Source organism: Rutidosis leptorrhynchoides, chromosome 5 (assembly GCF_046630445.1).
Source record: "Rutidosis leptorrhynchoides isolate AG116_Rl617_1_P2 chromosome 5, CSIRO_AGI_Rlap_v1, whole genome shotgun sequence".
In the NCBI taxonomy this organism is placed as follows: Eukaryota; Viridiplantae; Streptophyta; class Magnoliopsida; order Asterales; family Asteraceae; genus Rutidosis; species Rutidosis leptorrhynchoides.
Genome location: NC_092337.1, coordinates 422,433,780 through 422,457,566, shown reverse-complemented (window position 1 = coordinate 422,457,566; position 23,787 = coordinate 422,433,780). Strand labels below are relative to the sequence as shown.

The following is a 23,787-nucleotide window of genomic DNA, read 5'->3' as shown; positions in this document are numbered from 1 at the left end:
CGGTGTAGTAGAAGAAGTCAATGAGCTTCGAGCTCGGGTAGTGGCTTTAGAGAATATGGTGCAAAGGTTACAAGCACCAGCAGAATCTCCGGTATCAACAGTACCACCACCAACAACATCCGCACCGTAAGCCTCAACATCACAATATGTACCTTGAACATCAACGTCATACGCATCGTAGTTACCAAGAAATACCAGCAACAATAACCGATGAAGTATTAACTTATTTTCCCTGAAGAAATTTTATGTATATTTAATATATTTGAATTTTGAAATCAAAATAAATCTTTTCGTACTAAGCTATTACGTGTAAATCTTAACTGGTAGGTACTACTCGGTTAGTTCATATTACTAATATGCAATGATGTACATCCTTCCTTAACAACTTAACCATTGTTAACTACAATCTCCGTTTCAACTTAATGAATTCTATTTCATAATAAACCAAGTGTATTATTCAATTACATAATTGATTTTACATTTTCATTTTCGATGTACTCGAAACTTTCCATAAAACATCATCTGTGCCTTGTAAGGTTCACAAAGATTCCACAAGCATCAACATCCTTCACCGAGAAATAAGAATAAATAATGGAGTATCGATTACATTAACGAAATACTCCGCAAAGATTTTGTAATCTTTAATGTTTTAGAGATTAATCATTTCTAAGTCAAGTCGAAAATCAAATGAGCTTAATATGATATTAACTCATTAAATCTGTATTAGATTTGAAAAAAAATATACATACATATATTTTCATAAAGACGGTAATAAAAAAATTCTTTTGTACAAAGTATTAATTGTGAAATCTTTAACGGGTAGGTACTACTCGAGAAATATTTAAGTTCACAATTAATATGTTACACTGTACATTCTTCAATTTTGATTCCAAAATCATTAACTATACTCACTATCTTCACAATGATACACAATCATTTCATACAAATTCAATCACATATTCTGATATCGACGGATCAGAATCCAAGCCATAACTCTGAACCGGTGACATCATTCTTAGATCTCTACATCTTTCAAAGCTATACTTTGACTTCAAAACTATGCAAGATCCTTTAGCATTGTTTTTACCGTAAATAACCTTGCAATTCCTTTTCAACGTATCCAGTATTATCAACCATTCAACCAGTCAATGACGACCTTTCAGACTTGTAATTTTGGCATATACATTTTCGTTACTGGGGAACCTTTCATGTTCCACCACATTAGCAGTAAACTTATCAACAACTTCATTGATCATTAAGCCTCTCCGAAAAATCACGATAATTATTCATTGAAACTCTATCAAGTACTCATATACAACTTGTAACAACAATTGTCATACCAACTACTGGGAATTAACAAATCAGTATTTTGAATTTCGTAGCAATTTTTCGCCAACAGTTATATATATACATATAACGTTTACCTTCAAGACTTACAGACTTCGAATGTGATGTTTCTGAAAAACACCCTAAACTATGAACTAATTCTCGAAATCTTGAAAAATGCTGATGAAGCATCAAAAACTGTAAACGACTTTAACAGTCAAAAGTTTGATGATAAAGAATAGTGTATTGGCAAAGCTCAGAAAAATTTTGGTACTGAAAAATGGATTGAGCAAAGTATGAAGGAGGTTGTGGATAAATCACAAAGACTAAACCTGCCTTCAAAGAATCCAAATGATTCAGTATCTGCTGAAGCCATTAACGAATACCTTGCTTCCGAATCTAAACCCTTGCGGACAATATTCTTCATCATCCTATGATATTACAAATTCTAAGATATCATCGTATCGTTCATTATAAATATCCTCCATATTTCTGGAGATAATTCCATAATCATTCTTATCGAAAATCAATTTTCTCCTTGCGATATCTGTGTAACATCATAAAAGAAACTATTTTAGTTTTTAAATTCTGAAACCTTCGAGTTTAAAATATGAATATTTTTGAAGTGGTGTTGGGAGCTGAAGCATGAGTTAGTATAGTATAATGTGAAAGGACCGGTCCTAATCCTCTCGGACGAAGTCTTCAACAGTTGGTCCCATTGCGACGATCGACTCCAAATAATATCTTTAATATGAGTTAATGCACAGCGAAAGACTTAATTCGTACCTGAGAATAACATGCTTTAAAATGTCAACATAAAGTTGGTGAGATATATAGGTTTGATGCTAGCAGCGTTATAACTATGGACCACAAGATTTCATATAGTTTAACATAATACACTCCTCGTGTATGAAAAGTCGTTGAGCACTTGGTAACCATACTTAACATTTAAATCACAGCAGCATATTCTTAAATAAACCCTACACCGTACCAAGTGTAGTAATGAAACGAAGTACTGTGCAACCGTTTAAAACTGGTCGTCCAGCCCGGTTGGGGTTGTCAGGCCCGATAGATCTATCAACAGGATTCGCGTTTACGCTCCTCACGTAAATATTAGCTACCAAGTATAAAGAAATATGCCATGGTACAACTCAACGTAGATTTTATTTTTGATCACTTGTGTCCATAACGTAAATCATTTATAAAAACAGCGCATGTATTCTCAGCCCAAAAATATTTAGAGTTTAAAAAGGGACTATATACTCACCTAATGTATTTTGTAGTAAAAATACATATAACATCATTGAACAAGTATAAGGTTGGCCTCGGACTCACGAACCTATAACAGTTATATATCTATTAACACATATAATGGAAATCAAACAAATTTATATATTTTATTATTAATTATATTTTACTAAAAAAATATTAATTTTTATTAAGTATATTTTTGTATATCTAACTCTTATTGTTATAATAATAATGATATTGTTGTATTAATAATAATGGTTTTTAATAAGTATAATAGTTTTTAATAATAATGTTAATCTTAATAAAAATGATAGTTTTAATAATAATAAAAAAATAATAATAATATTACTAATAATAATAATAATGATAATATTGATAATAAGAATGTTAATACTTATAATAATAATGAAAATGAAAATTTTAATAAAATACTTTTGTTAGTAATAATAATAGTAAAATGATAATTTTTATTTCAAATAATAATAATAATAATAATAATAATAATAATAATAATAATAATAATAATAATAATAATAATAAAGTGGCTACCTTAATAAATAAGCTCCTTAAAAAAAATGACCCAGTTGTGGATCGAACCCTCAACCACTCGATTACACAGCATACCACCCAACCACTCATCTATTTCGTTATTTGTAATCAACTCGTATCCTATTTTTTTTAAACCCATTTTCCGTTTCATATCTGTTAACATATTTCTTCTATATTCAATTGGATCATCAACGGCCCAATCATTAACACTAGTCTCGGCCCATCATAGAAATCATAATATAAACCCTACAAATTAACCTAGCTCAATCTCATGTATTGAAGTCCAAAATACCGTCCAGTAAACCATAACCATCGATTACATTGTGCTTTTGGATGGCGGTTTTAAAACGAAACAATAGCTGGAACCCTCGGTTCGATATCAATCATTATTATCATCTTGATCCTCATCATTTAAATACACAAACAAGAACAACATGCGTATTAAAATATACAAAGTGGAACTCATTTATCCTTTTTAATTCCATTAGTGGGGTTTTTCTTTATGGTGTTTGTAGCAGTGTATGTGGTTGACGGTGAGGGTGGTTGAGGTGGTGTTTACGGTGGTGTTGGGTGTTTGTGGCTTCATGGTGTTACAAGGATCGTCATGGGTGTGGCCGTGAGTGGTGATGATTTGTAATTCAAGGGAAAACGGAAACGAGATACAGCAAAAAAAGAAAACGGGTTTCCATGAAACCGAAGTATATGTGAGAGGGAAAGAAAAAAAAATGGAAAATAAATAGGTGATGGTTGTCACCGTGGATGCTGTAGGGTGGTGGTGTTATTGATAGCGAGTAAAGGTGACGGGTTTCTATTAAGATGGTATTGCTCCGGTGGTGATACTTTAGGTGTAATAAGAGAACGTTGGTGATTTTCTTGGTGGTGACCGAACAAAATAGTAAGTATATTGATGGTTTTAACATTTTGGTGAGTTTATGGAGAATTGTAGCCGGAGAAGGTGGTTAGCGGGTTAAGGTGGTGAAGGTTGTTGATCACGATTGGTGGTGAGTTGCAAATATGAAAGCCGATTAGTATAAGGTGTTGGGTTGTTGTGTTCTCGGTTGAAAACGGTTATAATGGTGCCCGGTTTGAAGATGGTCTCAAGATGATAAGTTTCCATGGTGGTGGTTGTATGATGGTTTAGGGTAGCCGAATGGTTGTGGTTCTTCATGGTGGTGATGGTTGGTGTAAGAGTAGGGTAAGGATGATGGTTACAAGTGGGTTGCAAACACAAGTCAAGAATTAAATCATCGGCTGATTATATACAACTAAGTGATTAACAGGAATCCTAAATCAGAAGAAAAATACAAATGGAAGAAGATAAAAATAAAGAAAGCAGATAGCGACTGATATCTGAATCGTATCATTTGAAACAGGGAATGAAGAATTTAAGAACAGATATATAGTTTTATAATTAATTCTTATGATTCCAAGATATTCATATGATAACTAATCCAAATGTGATTGTGATGTACAAACAAATACGTATTACTTATCTGTATATTTTTGTATTTATATATGTATATATATATATATCTATATATATATATCAGTATAAATATATTTGATCCTTAGACTTTGTAAATTAATTAGTGTAAATATATTAATACAATTAATAGATAGTAAGTAATAATACTAGTAATATTAATAATGATTTTATTAACAACAAATAAATAAAATTATTACAAATGATTTTGATAACAATTATAATAACATGTATAATAATATTGTTAATAATAATACTAATAATACATAATATTATTAATAATAATATTGATGTTAGTAATACAATGTCAATCCATATATAAACTCATATCATTAGATTATATTAAATATTACTAATAACTCTAATAGTGATATCATTATTGGATTTGTAACATTTATATTTATATAACAACTATATTTATACCTGAATTATATATACATACATTTATATTTACATATTTGTTCACACATAAATGTTCGTGAATCGTCAGGCCTGGTCAAACGGTAATTGATTACCTAAATATAGATTTCAAACTTTCTAGACTCAAAATTACAGATTTTGCTTATCGTGTCGGAAACATATAAAGATTAGGGTTTAAATTTGGTCGGAAATTTCCGGGTCGTTACAGTACCCACCCGTTAAAGAAATTTCGTCCTCGAAATTTGGTAGAGATCATTATAGATAGTAATGAGGATGTTTTCATGATGAATATGAAGTCATAATGGAGTTTTATCATCATTGAGTAATGTAGATAAAATGATTTGATTATATGAAGTGTACGAGTGAAGCTATCACAAATGAGTGAAATGAGTAAATAGGGAATCGTTCTAACCGGTGATGTGGTTAGGATTAATTTTCGGAATTTAAGGGATCTAAAGAAAATCTTACGTAATAAGATTTGGTTCTTCGGCGATTTAGAAAATCAGAATCTTCTTTGATTAATGTGGCAAATCTGTTTCGATTTCTTTGTCAGATACTTTGCTATAAATCAACTCCTTCGTTTTCCTTATTTTTCACAACTCACATCTTCTACTTTTCTCCTTAATTCCCACTTTAAAACATTCGTTGATATGCTTCATCCCATTCTAGTTCTTGATATACTCTTAATTTTCACATCCGTCATTCTTCTATTTCATCTACCACCGGAGGATTTTATTTACCTCTACTATTATCTTGGGGTTATAGTGTTTTTAATCTTCCCGTGCCTTTACGTGGCAATACGTATTGATATGCACGGTTTATAGTTTCAGGGTTGTTGTTAGGTTTTATATCTTCCCTTATATTCCGATGTTCCTACTCCTGTCTTCTATAATCATTGTCATCCACAGTTAATGTTCTTTCTTATTTGCTGTGGTTTATGCTCCTATTCTATTTTGGAGTTCCATTCTTTCGTTTCCTTTTCCCATCCTCGGGTTAAGCGAATAATGATCCGGAATTCGTAAGCATGAAATTTGGAATGAACATAGCTAATGCTCTTAGAAAGAAATGGTAATAGCACGAGTTTGGTTTGTCAAATTACCAGAATACCCTGGAAAAGGTAGAACGATCAGGATGATATGTTCCTAATATGTTTGGGAATTGGATAGAATGTAAGAGCCGTGTAACATGGCACATGATGATGGTACTGTGAATCATCACATTCCATTAGAAACTCAACATGACTTACTATAATATAATGAAGTTGATCAAGTTTCATTATATTAGACTAATTCATGCATCAGTTCCCAACACTGCTTCAAAACATTCCTATTTTAAACTCGAAGGTTTTAGAACTTAGAAACTAACACAGTTTCGCAGATATTACGGTGTGGTAAATGATTTCAGATAAGGATAGTTATGAAAATATCTTCAGAAATATTGATGATATTTATAATGAAAAGCACGATGATATCTTAGGTTTTCTACCATCGATGGATAACAAGGAAGATTTGTTTGTGAAGGTTTAGAATAAGAAGTAAGGTGTGTATTGACGATCTTGATAGACACTGAATCATTTGGATCCTTTGAAGGCAGGTTCCATTCTTTGTGATTTATTCACAACCTCTTTTATACTTCGCTCCGTCCATTTTTCAATTCCAACCCTTTCTATTTTTCTGAGCTTTTCCAATATACTGTACTTTATCGTCAAGTTTTGACTGCTAAAATCGTTTACAGTTTTTGCTGCTTTATTAGCATTTCAAGAACTACTTCACAGTTCAGGGTGTTTTTCAGAAACTTCACATTCGAAGTATGAAATTCTTAGGGATAAACGTTTTAGGTATAACTGAAGAAGTTCTGTGAGATTTTCAAAATACTGATTGCGGATTTTGCCAAAGAGATAAAGAGCTGCTGGTACATCTGCTGATGATGTCGTGGAATATAAAAGGTTTTCCGATAATAACGGCGAAGGGACAAGGTATAAATATCGAGGTTATAATAAGAGTAGTCTTTCTGGGGAGTCGAAGTGGAGCTGTGACAAAATTGACTATTTTGAAAAGGAATCGTATGGTTGTTTTTGCTAATGAATGATAAGGAATTCGATGCGAATACGTTTTAATTATAACTTTGGTTTCGAAAGTTTTTCAGGTGCATAACTGTATGCATAAATCTTTCTTCCATAGACGAGGTGCGGCCGGTTCAACTTCTCGATTGAGGTGTTTTCAAGAATCATGAAAGATTTGAACATGGATTGGAATCGTCAAGATTCAAATGAGGTTTAAGAAGAAATCAAGTGGCAAACTCGAAGAATTGTTTAGTTCCATATGTTATAATCAACATTTTAATTCATTTTAATTGTCCAAAATTAGCAGTCCAATAGTCCGATAGTCCAATAGTTCAATAGTTCAATGATTCATATATAATTTAATATATAATATTCGAATTAAATAATACGTATCGTGACCCGTGTACCGGTCTCAGTGTCGATCACAACTCAAAGTATATATATATTTTGGAATCAACTCCGACCCTGTATAGCCAACTATAGAGTGTCTATGGTCGTTCCGAAATATATAAATAGATGGGTCGATATGATAAGTCGAAACCTTGCATACGTGTCCCGTTATTTAAAGTGCGTAAAATAAATAAATATATATCATGACCCATTATACAACGTGTTGTCTCAGAATTAATCCGACGTATTGTTGCACATGTGTCCCGACAGTATGTACAGTGCTGAAATTAAAATTGCGAGAATGTAAATTGCAATAAATTAAATGTTAGCTGGGAACAGTTAGCTAGGAACAGTTAGCGTGGATTCCTAATAATAGTTCAATTTAGTTAATTCGTCTGTTTCTAACAAATTTTATTTTGTCCAATGTTTTCTTCTTTATGCCACTTGTTGGATTCTGATAGGTCAAAATCCGAATATGCAATTTGAATGAAAATGGTTATTCTGGGGTGAGCGGATACGAATATCGGTGGTTGTAAGTAGAATAGTAAATGATCGTTGAATCAAATTCGAAGAATGTACAGTGTAACTTATTAATGTGAATTCTAAATATTCCTCGGGTACTACCCACCCGTTAAAATATTTTCATCATTAATAGTTTGTACAAAAGAGTTTTTAATTACAATCTTTATGAAAATATACTTGCATATATATTTTCTTCAGATGTAATTATAAATTTAATGAGTCAATAAAATATTAAACTCATTTAATTTATCGTTAACACTAGATTACATAATCTCTAAAACTTTAGAAATTACATAATCACCATGTCGAACGAGGAAAAATTGAGGTAGAATGATACGTAAAGCGAAGATAATCGATGTAGATCGATGTGTAGAACGAAGTTCATACTCGAAGTACAGATGGTGATATGGAGGCGTGTAATGTTGATATTCGAGGTACAGATTGTGTTGTTGAGAGTTACGACGCGGTTATAGTTTAGGGATGTAAGGGTACTGTCGATGTCGATGATGGTGGTACTGATTATGCTGCTGATGCTGCTGCTGGTGTTCGTAACCTTCGCACCAGGTTCTCCAAAATCGTCACACGAGTGCGTAGTTCGTTAATTTCTTCTAGTACTGCGGGATGATTGACGGTTGAAGCGAGCGAATGAATAGGATTCGAAATATGGGATAGTATGTAATCGTGATGAGATACTCGGAAAAATGGTTTCTCGAACAGGTTCGCCGGTGAGCGCTTCAGGTTGAAAAAGGCAATTTGGTGGATGAAAGAGATCTTCGATGTGAATTGATTTTTTTTTGGATGTAGGATGATATTCTAACTTCATAGAATATTTATATATAATACCAAAGATTTCGTAAACTACAGAGGGATTTACGGCATATGTCAGGCAAGTCTACAGATGCGCTAGGATATGAATTTTGTCTATACACTATCGATGCACTAAATGCAGTAAGACGTGTCTAGACTTAAGAATGATAAGCAGACAGTTTCCTAAGGATGATAAACAGATGATTTCTGACTAGAAATGATAAGCAAAACTTTTGACATGTAGACACGGTCAAAGTCCAGACTTACTAATGCATCCTAACAACTACCAGTTAGACACACTAATGCAAGGCCTGGTTCGCTAAGACCAACGCTCTGATACCAACTGAAAGGATCGGTCCTAATCCTCTCGGACGAAGTCTTCAACAGTTGGTCCCATTGCGACGATCGACTCCAAATAATATCTTTAATATGAGTTAATGCACAGCGAAAGACTTAATTCGTACCTGAGAATAACATGCTTTAAAATGTCAACATAAAGTTGGTGAGATATATAGGTTTGATGCTAGCAGCGTTATTACTATGGACCACAAGATTTCATATAGTTTAACATAATACACTCCTCGTGTATGAAAAGTCGTTGAGCACTTGGTAACCATACTTAACATTTAAATCACAGCAGCATATTCTTAAATAAACCCTACACCGTACCAAGTGTAGTAATGAAACGAAGTACTGTGCAACCGTTTAAAACTGGTCGTCCAGCCCGGTTGGGGTTGTCAGGCCCGATAGATCTATCAACAGGATTCGCGTTTACGCTCCTCACGTAAATATTAGCTACCAAGTATAAAGAAATATGCCATGGTACAACTCAACGTAGATTTTATTTTTGATCACTTGTGTCCATAACGTAAATCATTTATAAAAACAGCGCATGTATTCTCAGCCCAAAAATATTTAGAGTTTAAAAAGGGACTATATACTCACCTAATGTATTTTGTAGTAAAAATACATATAACATCATTGAACAAGTATAAGGTTGGCCTCGGACTCACGAACCTATAACAGTTATATATCTATTAACACATATAATGGAAATCAAACAAATTTATATATTTTATTATTAATTATATTTTACTAAAAAAATATTAATTTTTATTAAGTATATTTTTGTATATCTAACTCTTATTGTTATAATAATAATGATATTGTTGTATTAATAATAATGGTTTTTAATAAGTATAATAGTTTTTAATAATAATGTTAATCTTAATAAAAATGATAGTTTTAATAATAATAAAAAAATAATAATAATATTACTAATAATAATAATAATGATAATATTGATAATAAGAATGTTAATACTTATAATAATAATGAAAATGAAAATTTTAATAAAATACTTTTGTTAGTAATAATAATAGTAAAATGATAATTTTTATTTCAAATAATAATAATAATAATAATAATAATAATAATAATAATAATAATAATAATAATAATAATAATAATAATAATAATAATAAAGTGGCTACCTTAATAAATAAGCTCCTTAAAAAAAAAATGACCCAGTTGTGGATCGAACCCTCAACCACTCGATTACACAGCATACCACCCAACCACTCATCCATTTCGTTATTTGTAATCAACTCGTATCCTATTTTTTTTAAACCCATTCTCCGTTTCATATCTGTTAACATATTTCTTCTATATTCAATTGGATCATCAACGGCCCAATCATTAACACTAGTCTCGGCCCATCATAGAAATCGTAATATAAACCCTACAAATTAACCTAGCTCAATCTCATGTATTGAAGTCCAAAATACCGTCCAGTAAACCATAACCATCGATTACATTGTGCTTTTGGATGGCGGTTTTAAAACGAAACAATAGCTGGAACCCTCGGTTCGATATCAATCATTATTATCATCTTGATCCTCATCATTTAAATACACAAACAAGAACAACAGGCGTATTAAAATATACAAAGTGGAACTCATTTATCCTTTTTAATTCCATTAGTGGGGTTTTTCTTTATGGTGTTTGTCGGCCACAAGGTTTGCAAGTTGTCCCAAGGATTGAAAAAAACAACATATACAAACATCCAAGATATCCTTTTCTTCTTCTATCAAAATAATCGAAATAGCCTATGTGGGGTTGTTTTTGCGTTTTTAAACAGAACATAAAAATATATATATTAATTGTAGCAGTGTATGTGGTTGACGGTGAGGGTGGTTGAGGTGGTGTTCACGGTGGTGTTGGGTGTTTGTGGCTTCATGGTGTTACAAGGATCGTCATGGGTGTGGCCGTGAGTGGTGATGATTTGTAATTCAAGGGAAAACGGAAACGAGATACAGCAAAAAAAGAAAACGGGTTTCCATGAAACCGAAGTATATGTGAGAGGGAAAGAAAAAAAAATGGAAAATAAATAGGTGATGGTTGTCACCGTGGATGCTGTAGGGTGGTGGTGTTATTGATAGCGAGTAAAGGTGACGGGTTTCTATTAAGATGGTATTGCTCCGGTGGTGATACTTTAGGTGTAATAAGAGAACGTTGGTGATTTTCTTGGTGGTGACCGAACAAAATAGTAAGTATATTGATGGTTTTAACATTTTGGTGAGTTTATGGAGAATTGTAGCCGGAGAAGGTGGTTAGCGGGTTAAGGTGGTGAAGGTTGTTGATCACGATTGGTGGTGAGTTGCAAATATGAAAGCCGATTAGTATAAGGTGTTGGGTTGTTGTGTTCTCGGTTGAAAACGGTTATAATGGTGCCCGGTTTGAAGATGGTCTCAAGATGATAAGTTTCCATGGTGGTGGTTGTATGATGGTTTAGGGTAGCCGAATGGTTGTGGTTCTTCATGGTGGTGATGGTTGGTGTAAGAGTAGGGTAAGGATGATGGTTACAAGTGGGTTGCAAACACAAGTCAAGAATTAAATCATCGGCTGATTATATACAACTAAGTGATTAACAGGAATCCTAAATCAGAAGAAAAATACAAATGGAAGAAGATAAAAATAAATAAAGCAGATAGCGACTGATATCTGAATCGTATCATTTAAAACAGGGAATGAAGAATTTAAGAACAGATATATAGTTTTATAATTAATTCTTATGATTCCAAGATATTCATATGATAACTAATCCAAATGTGATTGTGATGTACAAACAAATACGTATTACTTATCTGTATATTTTTATATTTATATATGTATATATATATATCTATATATATATATCAGTATAAATATATTTGATCCTTAGATTTTGTAAATTAATTAGTGTAAATATATTAATACAATTAATAGATAGTAAGTAATAATACTAGTAATATTAATAATGATTTTATTAACAACAAATAAATAAAATTATTACAAATGATTTTGATAACAATTATAATAACATGTATAATAATATTGTTAATAATAATACTAATAATACATAATATTATTAATAATAATATTGATGTTAGTAATACAATGTCAATCCATATATAAACTCATATCATTAGATTATATTAAATATTACTAATAACTCTAATAGTGATATCATTATTGGATTTGTAACATTTATATTTATATAACAACTATATTTATACCTGAATTATATATACATACATTTATATTTACATATTTGTTCACACATAAATGTTCGTGAATCGTCAGGCCTGGTCAAACGGTAATTGATTACCTAAATATAGATTTCAAACTTTCTAGACTCAAAATTACAGATTTTGCTTATCGTGTCGGAAACATATAAAGATTAGGGTTTAAATTTGGTCGGAAATTTCCGGGTCGTTACATAATGACACTTGATCAACGTAATTATATTACAGTAAGTCATGCTGAGTTTCTAATGGAATTGGATAAAGGTTCACAGATCACACCCTCATCATGAACCATGTTACATAACTCTTTTATTCTATTTAACCTCTAAACATATCAAGAAAATATTTTTCTTGATGATTCGGTCTTTTCCAGATATTCTGGTAATTTGACAAATCAAGATCGTGCCATTACGATTACCTTCTCAGAACATTAACTATGTTCATCCAAAACTCCATACCTACGAATTCTGGACCATTACAAGAGATGCCTAATTGCAAGAAGAAGAAACGAAGGGACAAAGCTCCGAAATAGAAATTGGAGTATAAATTGCAGCAAATAGGAGGGAGTATTAACTGTGAATGACAATGATTATAGAAGACAGAAGTAGGGACATTGAAATATAAGGGGAGATATAAAGCCCGATAACAAACCCGAAATTACAAACCGTGTATATCAATGCGTATAGCAATATAAAGACACGGTAGAATGAAAAACACTATAACCCCAAGGTAATGGTAGAAGAAAGTAATTTCCTCTGGTGGTAGATGAAAAAGAAGAATGACAGATATGAAAGTTAGGAGTATATCAAGAATCAGAACTGGATGAAGCATTTCACAATCTTTTGAAAGTATGAAATCAGGAAGAAGATGTAGGAGTAGTGAAAATAATGAAACGGAAGAGGTCAATTTATAGCAAAATATCGGACGCAGCAATAGAGGCAGATTACGCATTTAATCAAAGAAAATCCTAATTTCCGCAAATTCCGAAAAATCAAATCTTATTTAAATTATGAAGATTTTCTATTCCTTAAAATCCGGAAATCAATCGTTACTACATCAAGAGATAAGACGCATCTCTATTCTCCATTTCTCTTGATTACGATAACTTCTCTCATACGCTTCGAGTAATTGGATTATTTTATCCATATTATTCAAACATAGATAAAACTCTATTATCAACTCATATTCGTCATTAAAACATTTTTATTGTTAGCCATGACGACCTCACTCAAATTTCGGGACGAAATTTATTTAACGGGTAGGTACTGTGATGACCCGGAAATTTCTGATCAAATTTAAACTTAATCTTTGTATGATTAACATTTCCGACACGATAAGCAAAGTATGTAATATTGATTCTCAAAATTTTTGAACTAATGTTATATATTCATTTAACCTTTGACTATTGACCAACGATTCATGAACATCTATTTGAAAATAGATATATATATATATATATATATATATATATATATATATATATATATATATATATATATATATATATATATATATTGGAATATTAATTATTCATAAATAACTTGCAATGTGTATTTAAAAACTGATTTATGTATATTAAAAAGATATATACATATATATAATTTCAAGTTAATTAGTAAACGATAGTAACATTCGTTTATTGATTCGATTGATATTTAGATAAGTTAACTAAAGCGTTTAAGATGAACCAGTAAAACACTAATTTGCTACAGTATTTTCAAATTGCTACAGTACCCAAAATGCTACAGTGTTTTCAAAAATCACTATTTGCTACAGTGAAATTGACTTTGCTACACTAACTTTGCTACATTGGTATAGTTTTTACTACAGTAACTTTGCTACATTGGTATAGTTTTTGCTACAGTAACTTTGCTACAGTGGTATTGTTTATGGATGATTTAAGACTATATTTTGACAAATGTACGATTCACGAAACGTAAAGTACAAGTTTTCTCAGTATACGATAGGACGTTCGAAAAACCGGAACCGGGACATAAGTCGAGTGACGACGTACGACTTATCGGAACGAAAATTACAAGTCAACTATGCATGTGAATTTAATATAATATATAATTAATTATATAAATTAAATATATTATATTTATAATTAAAAAATATGTCGACAAACTAGAAGTTAAAAGATCATGAGCTGGAAATCCATCCCATGCGATCGCATGGGAAATGGTCTTGGAGGCCATGCGATCGCATGGCAGTCTTGGACAGGCCACACCTATAAAAGCTCGAGATATCTGTCTCTGTTTTGATTTAAAAATTACTCCGTATTATTATTATTATTATTATTATTATTATTATTATTATTATTATTATTATTATTATTATTATTATTATTATTATTAAGATTAATATTATTATTAATCTTATTATTATTAGTAGTATTTGTATTATTATTAGTATTATACATAAAATACTACGACGAGGTCATGAGCGTGTCACTTTCAAAATAGTTTTATGAGCGGGATAAAGCTAAGGAAATTATGGGTTGTTGCCAACTAGGTTATGGGTAATATTCATGGGTATTATTTGCAAGTCAAACATAGTGTTATCATCTCCGTTACGTCTACGTACTTTTCTACAATGTTGAATCTCAATATTGATATGTTGAGATCTACGGTTATTTGGTAATCCGTGTTTCGATCACATTTTGGTGAACGACTTTATATGCTGCTAAGGTGAGTTTCATTTGCTCCCTTTTTAATTGCTTTTGAAATCTATATTTTTGGGCTGAGAATACATGCACTTTATTTTAAACAATGGACACAAGTACATACTAAATTCTATACTGAGTTTGAACCGAAAATCCCTTAGCTTTGGTAACTAGTAACTGCCGGTTATAAGAACTGGTGGGCGCGAGTAGTAGTATATGGATCCATAGGGCTTGATATCCCCGTCAGAGCTAGAGCGCTAGCCTTTTAACAGACGTATGCTATTTGAGAAGCGTACACGTTGGTTTGCGTGTATTATTAAGATGATTATACAAAGGGTATAAAATATATATACGTTAAGTTTAGTTACCAGGGTGCTCAATTTTGTAGAATATTTTGATAAACGTTTCTGGATTGAACAACTGAAATCTTGTGATCCATCTTTATATACAGATTATGCGCAACATTAAAACTATGAACTCACCAACCTTTGTGTTGACACTTGTTAACATGTTTATTCTCAGGTTTCCTAGAAGTCTTCTGCTGTTTGCTTAGATGTTAAACAAGCTATGTGCACGGAGTCTTACATGACATATTTTTTCAAGGAGACGTTGCATTCACCAAATCATCACCATGTATCTTATTTTGACTGCATTGTCAACGAAAATACTTTTGTAAACTATTATTTATGGTGATTGTCTATATGTAGAAATCATCAGATGTCGAAAACTTTTGATTTAAATATTCATGTATGGTGTGCCTTTTCAAAAGAATGCAATGTTTACAAAACGTATCATATAAAGGTCAAATACCTCGCAATAAAATCAATGAATGACTTGTTCGTCCATATGGATTTGGAGCGATCGTCACATTATTATTATTAATTATTATTATTATTATTATTATTATTATTATTATTATTATTATTAATATTGTTATTAATATATTTATTTATTTATTTATACAAACTATATATAAAATCAGATAAATGTATATATGGATTCTGTCGCCATTGACTTTATCAAATTGGTACTTCATGCTTCCAAAATTTGTTTCATCTCATTTTCATTAGCACCAATCAAATAAGAAGCAGATTCGATTTTATCTTATTTTATTTAGTTTCTGTTTTCTTTCTTTTGTCTGATTGAGAAATCGATACCCACATCCCTTATATGATTAATCAATTGCAGTGTTAATTAATACAAGTTGTTTACACATTATCAATTATCACTAACTATTACCTCTTACAGCCTTTATTCCATCAAATTAAATCAGAAAACAACGAAGAACAGGAGGAACTGCTCTGTTCTTCCACCTTCTATCAAAGTCTCGAAATCGAATCAATTTTCAAAAAAGTAGAAATGTAGTTCTGCTAGGAATCTCCTATTAAAACTATCTTCAAAGTTTCAAGCTTCAATTTTTGATATCAAACTCGAATTCGTGAGTCAAAGTTTTCAAATCAAAAAGTCAAACTTTATTCCAAGATCAAATTAAAGATTTATGTGAGGTTTCTGTTGAAATGGATGTTTGAGAAAGTTTCTAGGGATGATTTAGCATCTCTTTCATGTTTTAATCTTGGTCTAAAACGCATTAAAATTTCGAATTTGATTTATGGTTCATGTCGAGCTGTATATTGTTGTGCAGCGATTTTTAAAAAAAAAACCTTTTATTGTTTTAATGATTCCACTCGACCTCTAAATGTTTCTGTACTCTTTTCAAATCTTAATTCCAACCCTAAATTAGTTATATTGATTATACTTTGAGTTTTTCCCCTGGTCGACTAAGTCCTAAGAAGAAGATGAACATAAACAGTCGGGTTTTATATATTTGGGTTCGGTATAATTACAAAAATGGGGCAACAGCTCAATGGTTAAGTGTGTCTCAGGTGAACGGGAGGTCACGGGTTCGAGCCCGGATGTGGTCTTTTTTTGGGAAAATCCTTCCTTTGAGGTAGTCTTGATATATTATTATTATTATTGCTTATTAATACTAATTATTATTATTATTATTATTAATATGATTATTATTGTTATAACTATTATTGTTATTGTTATTAATATTAGTATTATTACTGTTATTAATATTACTAATATAAGTAGTAATTAATAATTATTATTATGATTATTATGATTATTGTTATTATTAATTACCGATATTACAACTAGTATCATAATTATTAATAACATCATAAATATATGTATCATAACCATTATTAGTATTATTGTTGACATTATGATCATTAGTAATTATTATTATTATTATTATTATTATTATTATTATTATTATTATTATTATGTCAATATTAATAATACGATGATTTCTATTATTATCATTTTAGTTAGTATTATGTAATATCACTAAATATTAATAGTATTATTATTATTATTAACATTGATATAAGTATGATTATTATTATCATTATGAATATGATTATTACTATTATTATTGTTATTACAAAAATGACACAAACTATTATTATTATCATTAATATTAGTATTAATATCTTTTTATAAATAATAGAAGTATTAATATTGACATAAGTAATATTATTATCACGAATATTATTATTATGTAATTACTAAAACCATTATCATGACTATCATTCACAGTAAAATTAATATTTTTACGGTTATCATTATTAATATCATTATTATAGAATTATTAACATTAATATCTTTATTAGTAATATTAATTAATATAATTATTATCATTTCTTCTATTATTAATATTACTCTAGTATTATTACAACTATTATTTTTACAAACAAAAGACTATTCATATAAAAATATATATAATAACCATCACTTAAATATATAAATACTTTTATTTAAAATATATAAAATGAAAATATAATGAAGTAAATAAGTTATTAATATAAAAATTACATCACTAATAATAATATATAAATTTGTTCGATTACAATTATACGTTTTAATATATATACAAATGATATAGGTTCGTGAATCCGAGGCCAATTCTGCATTGTTCAGTTTCGTCGTATGAATATTTTTACTACAAAATATTGGATCGTGAGTTTCATTTGCTCTCTTTTTAAATGCTTTTGCAATATATATTTTTGGGACTGAGAATACATGCGCTGCTTTTATAAATGTTTTACGAAATAGACACAAGTAATCAAAACTACATTATATGGTTGAATGATCGAAATCGAATATGCCCCTTTTTAATCTGGTAATCTAAGAATTAGGGAACAGACACCCTAATTGACGTGAATCTTAAAGATAGATCTATCGGGCCCAACAAGCCCCATCCAAAGTACCGGATGCTTTAGTACTTCGATTTTATCATATCCGAAGGGAGTCCCAGAATGATGGGGATATTCTATATGCATCTTGTTAAGGTCGATTACCAGGTGTTCAATCCATATGAATGATTTTTGTCTCTATGCATGGGACGTCTATTTATGAGAAATGGAAATGAAAATCTTATGGTCTATTAAAATGATGAAAATGATCGATTATGATAAATTAATGAACTCACCAACCTTTTGGTTGACACTTTAAAGCATGTTTATTCTCAGGATTGAAAGAAATCTTCCGTTGTGCATTTGCTCATTTTAAAGATATTACTTGGAATCATTCATGGCATATTTCAAAAGACGTTGCATTCAAGTCGTTGAGTTCAGTAAAGATTATGATTAAGTAAATGACAGACTAGATCATTTATAGTTGGATATTATGAAATGGTATGCACGCCTGTCAACTTTCGATGTAATGAAAGTTTGTCTTTTAAAACAAATGCAATATTTGTAAAATGTATCATATAGAGGTCAAATACCTCGCAATGTAATCATATGTTATTGTATTCGTTCTTATGGATTAGGACGGGTCTTTACAGCTTTCTTGAAAGATTCATTGTTGTGATTATCTATTTATTTAATTCAATTATACAAGTTTATGTGTTGGTTTATGTGAGATTATCATTGATCATAGCTTGTACTCCAACACATAGTGAGCTAGACACTTGCATGTGAGTGTAGGTGGTAATTGAATAGATATTGTGATAACACAATTGTGTAGGTTGTTTTGAGTGATCTTAATAATCTAGCTTTTACGTGAATTTAACCAAAAGATAGTCCCATTAATTAAACAAGGTAAAATTAGGACCTCTGAAAGATGTTAATGTGAGTTAACTGACTTCATTATGTCTTTAGTTTATTTATTTCTTGAGACCGTTATAAACTGTTTACCTAGATCTTTAATAATGGGTTTAATTACAATAGAATAATCCTGGTCATTTGTTGAGAATTAAAGTAGACAATGTTTATCCTTATCTGACTAATTCGTTTATTTACTTTGCTTTAACTTTACTATTTTAAAACAAAAATTCCCCTTTTAAATTCTAGAATAATCATTAGTTATTTGAATTCTAAACTACCGCTCTCTATGGACAAACATGGACTTACTTTGTGTTAGCTACATTCGATTGAGACTAGTTGTTCATTCGTGTGGAGTAAACTCTTAGTTTACTCTTAATTTAAATAGGTGTAGTTTACACACATCAATTATGAATTTGGTTTAACTGAAACCAAATATCAAACCGACTTCTATTTATACATTATTAAATAAATATATTAAATAAAAGAATGTGTATATCTATGTTGGATCAGTAAAATTTATGCATAATTTCTTTTGTAATGTTTTTTACAGGAAAATATATATTTTGACTAAGATACATATAGTTTTAGTTTTTATGTTGGTTATTAAGTTTGTTTATTTTCTTGATATAATATGTATCGTATTATGATATTCAATAAACTTATGATATTTTGTGAATTTGTATATATGTTCCATTATGTATATTAGTTTGAGATGATACTTTATTTAGTGGATGTTCATCCCGTGAGAAAAAAAGTAAAAAATGTCGACTTAAAAGTCGAATACGATTTTAATCGCAACCGAAACGAATTCGAATTCGGCTTTCGAGTCGGTTTTGATGTTTATAGTTTTTTGACTTAAATGATTAAGAAATGTTATTTTCATTATTTTATAATTAAATACCACTCGACTGATCAAAATTTAAGCTACTAATTTCATTATGTGCTTGTTAAAATGTCTTAGGGTATGTTTATTTACCTCATAATTGAATGGTTCAACGCTAAATGTTGAATCATTCAACATTTAGAGCGTTTGTTTCTAACCTCTGATGACATATGATGTTGAATGGTTCATCATTTAGTAATGAACAATTCATTTTGGAAACACATTCTTAACGATTAATCACCAAAATATTTTGTAATATCCTCTTCAAATCATATCCAGAATACTTAACAAACAATTATTTAAATTTTTATATAGTATAACGTTAATATGCTAATTTTACACAATTTATATGACTCATTGAAAATGATTATCAAACAGCTCATTTTCATTCAAAACCAAGTTTATATAGAGACTTTAAATCATTCAGATTAAGAAACATTCAGCGTTAAATCATTCAGTTTATTAAACACAGCCTTAGAATATGATTCGATAATAAAATAAAAGCATATACTATTAACAATCTTCATTTAGTTGAGTGGTTACCGATTTTCCTGGGTGTCAGAGGTCTTGAGTTCGAGCATTGGTTAGGGATTTCATAATGCAATTTGTTTTGCAATTGGTTACGGAGTCATCAGAGGGTATCTTGCAAATGATGAGTTTTGCTCATATCTAGCAAGGTTCTCTCGTGAGGTTTTCCTTAGGTGCAATATCTCGTGTCTCTTTTCAATGGATGTAGAAAGTGAACATGATCTGTGACTTCTTGAATTTGATCGGGTGAGAGACTTATGACCTCCATCAATGACCTTAATACCGTTGTTTAAAAAATAGGCAACTTTATCCATTTTATTAAGCTTTGGCATTTTAAAATTAGCTTAGTAAGCCACCAATTTAAATTAATCTTGAGTTAAATTCAATTTAAGATGACCTGCTAATTCTAACTTTTAACACTACATATTTTCAATCAAAACCAACGTTAGATTAAACTTTTTTTAATCATTTTGTTGACGGTTTTCAATTAAACGGTTTCTCAAAGAAAGATGATTCGTACGTTAATTATTTACCATTTTGATATTCGTATTTATTTCACTTTATTTTCATTATCAAATTCAGAGTAAAACTTTTCAAATTTAAGTCGAGAGAATTAAGGATTATGTTTAAGCATAATAAATTAATTTCTTATTTATAATTCACAGTTACAATAAATAAATATTTGTAAGAAATATAAATGAAGAAAATCAGTATATTAAAAATAATATATATACCTCATAATTAATTAATTTGATTAAGTTATAAAATTAAACGTATCTTTAGAGGTACGTTTACATTTTTTGATAAAATAAATAAAGGGTTTATCTAAAAAATGGCTTTAAGGGCTATCTTTAATAAGTTCAAACGCGCTTAAAATATTTATACTCTGTGATAACTAATCATTCTTTACAGTAACCAACTCAATCTACAACATATTCATGCTTCAATTTAGTTCTTAAGCATAGTTAGAGCTATGTTTAGAAAACTCCATAAATAAATTACTACCATTTTTATAGTACGTACGATTGCTATTATCACCGCTTCTAAACGCATTCGGTATCAAAGGTTCTAATTAAATCTTATCAATTAAATAATGTTTAATTAGTTTTAACAAAATAAACCATATATATATATATATATATATATATATATATATATATATATATATATATATATATATATATATATATATATATATATATATATATATATATAGGCAGGATCAATGGGGAAGTAACCAATCGGGGGGAAGCGGGGGGAAGCAAAAAAAAAAAAATCGTTTTTTTTGAAATTTTTTTTTTCCGGCATCAAGATCACACGAAAAAATGAACATTTAGAAGAGACACCTCGTGATGAATGTTATTATTTAGGCGGGAAAACGATCGACAAAAATAACATTCATAATAATATTGTTCGTGATGAATATGAACGTTTTTTTTCATGTTTTGTGAAGTAAAATTTAGCCCGATTTAGAGTTTAGAGTTTAGGGTTTAGGGTTTGGTGTTTTGGGTTTATTCCATAAACCCAAAACACCAAACCCTAAACCCTAAACCCTAAACCCTAAACCCTAAACTCTAAACCGTTCGTGTTAAAAACTCAATCTAAATCCTAAATCTAAACCCTAAATCTAAACCCTAAACCCTAAATTTCTAAACCCTAATATCTAAGCCCTATAAACCCTAATATCTAAACCCTAATATCTAAACCCCAATAGCTAAAACCTCAAAATACGCTCGAAAAACACGATAATTGTTATATATTACTTCTTCGAGCGTTTTCCCGCCAAAATAAAAACATTTATCAAAAAGTGTCTCTACTAAATGTTCATATTTTAATCTCATCTATAATGTTCGTGAACAAAGTTTTTTCAAAAAACGAAAAAAAAAAAAAAATTTGCTTCCCCTCGAATGGTTACTTCCCTCTTGATCCTACCACTATATATATATATATAACCTTATGCTAATAATAGATAAAATAACATACCAAATTTTTTTAAACGGTATTTTTTAGCATCAGTAGATCATTTATTTCAACGACCCTCATATACCAAATAATTTGTTTTATACTAGTGGTCTCAAAATATTATAATTTTTTTATTATATTTTCGCAAGTAATTTTAAAAAATTATGTACATAATTAAAATGGGACAATGTTTGTAAATTAGAAATCCCAGTGATATAACTGAAATTATAAAATCAATTGTAATCACAAGTTCATAACATAATTAACAAGTGTGAACATACATATTCAACAATACTATTTGTTTTGTTTACTACTGACTATCTTTTTTGAACCTTAGCCGTTTTATTTGTAACGGTATATGGATTATAGTTGATCAAGGATTAAGGATTATTCTTAAAACAACTGCTGGGTGACTCACTAGAATATATACATAATTAATCTACTATAAATTTACAACGCAGCCTGAGTCTTTAACATAAATACATCTAATTAATCTCCCTAGAAATTAATTATAAGATCCAATCATAGTTCAATATAACTTCATATTCATCAAACAAAACGAAACACATTACACATAGAACAATACAATAAAAATGGAGGGAATTCAGCACAAGACAGTTGAGATTGCGAATGGAATGAAGATTCACATAGCTGAAAAAGGTGATGGTCCTTTGGTGTTGTTCATCCATGGCTTCCCTGAGCTTTGGTACTCATGGCGCCACCAGATTCATTATTTAGCCGATCATGGCTACAGAGCCGTTGCACCAGACCTCCGTGGCTATGGTGGAACAACGGGTGCACCAGTTAACGACCCAACAAAGTTCAGCGTTATTCATTTGGTTTCTGACATGATTGGCCTTCTTGACGCCATCACAAAGGATGGTGAAACTGTATTTGTTGTGGGTCATGATTGGGGTGCTATTGTTGCATGGAACTTGTGCACATTTAGGCCCGAAAGAGTCAAAGCTATGGTCAACTTGAGCGTTCCATTTCTTCGGTGGAACCCTAATGCAAACGTTGTTGAACTTATGCGAAATACATATGGAGAGGATCATTACATGGTGCAGTTTCAGGTAGAATATATTGATTAGTACTCCGTACATTAATTATTGACACTAAGCCGTACACCACCAAAGTTTATCAATACACCACTAAAACTACTTTAGAAAGTTGTACCCTACTACATTATAGTGTATATTTACTGGTGTACGGATAATTCTGGTGGTGTACAGATCTAGCATTCATTAATTATAAG

At 30.3% G+C, this 23,787-nt stretch overlaps 1 protein-coding gene across 2 annotated transcripts in view; it reads left to right on the top strand.

Annotated features, from left to right (window-relative positions):
* The window catches only part of LOC139848149 (epoxide hydrolase 2-like), a 66,454-nt gene that overhangs the window by 36,922 nt on the left and 5,745 nt on the right, over positions 1 to 23,787 (top strand). Inside the window, exon 4 of one of the 2 annotated variants that reach the window (XM_071837882.1) lies at positions 15,564 to 15,630. The exons of the other annotated variant lie outside the window; for it this stretch is intronic. Coding sequence (XP_071693983.1) covers positions 15,564 to 15,601 — 38 coding nt within the window. The 3' untranslated portion in view covers positions 15,602 to 15,630. Of the gene's footprint in view, positions 1 to 15,563; positions 15,631 to 23,787 lie in introns of those variants that run through there. 2 annotated transcript variants of the gene reach the window in all.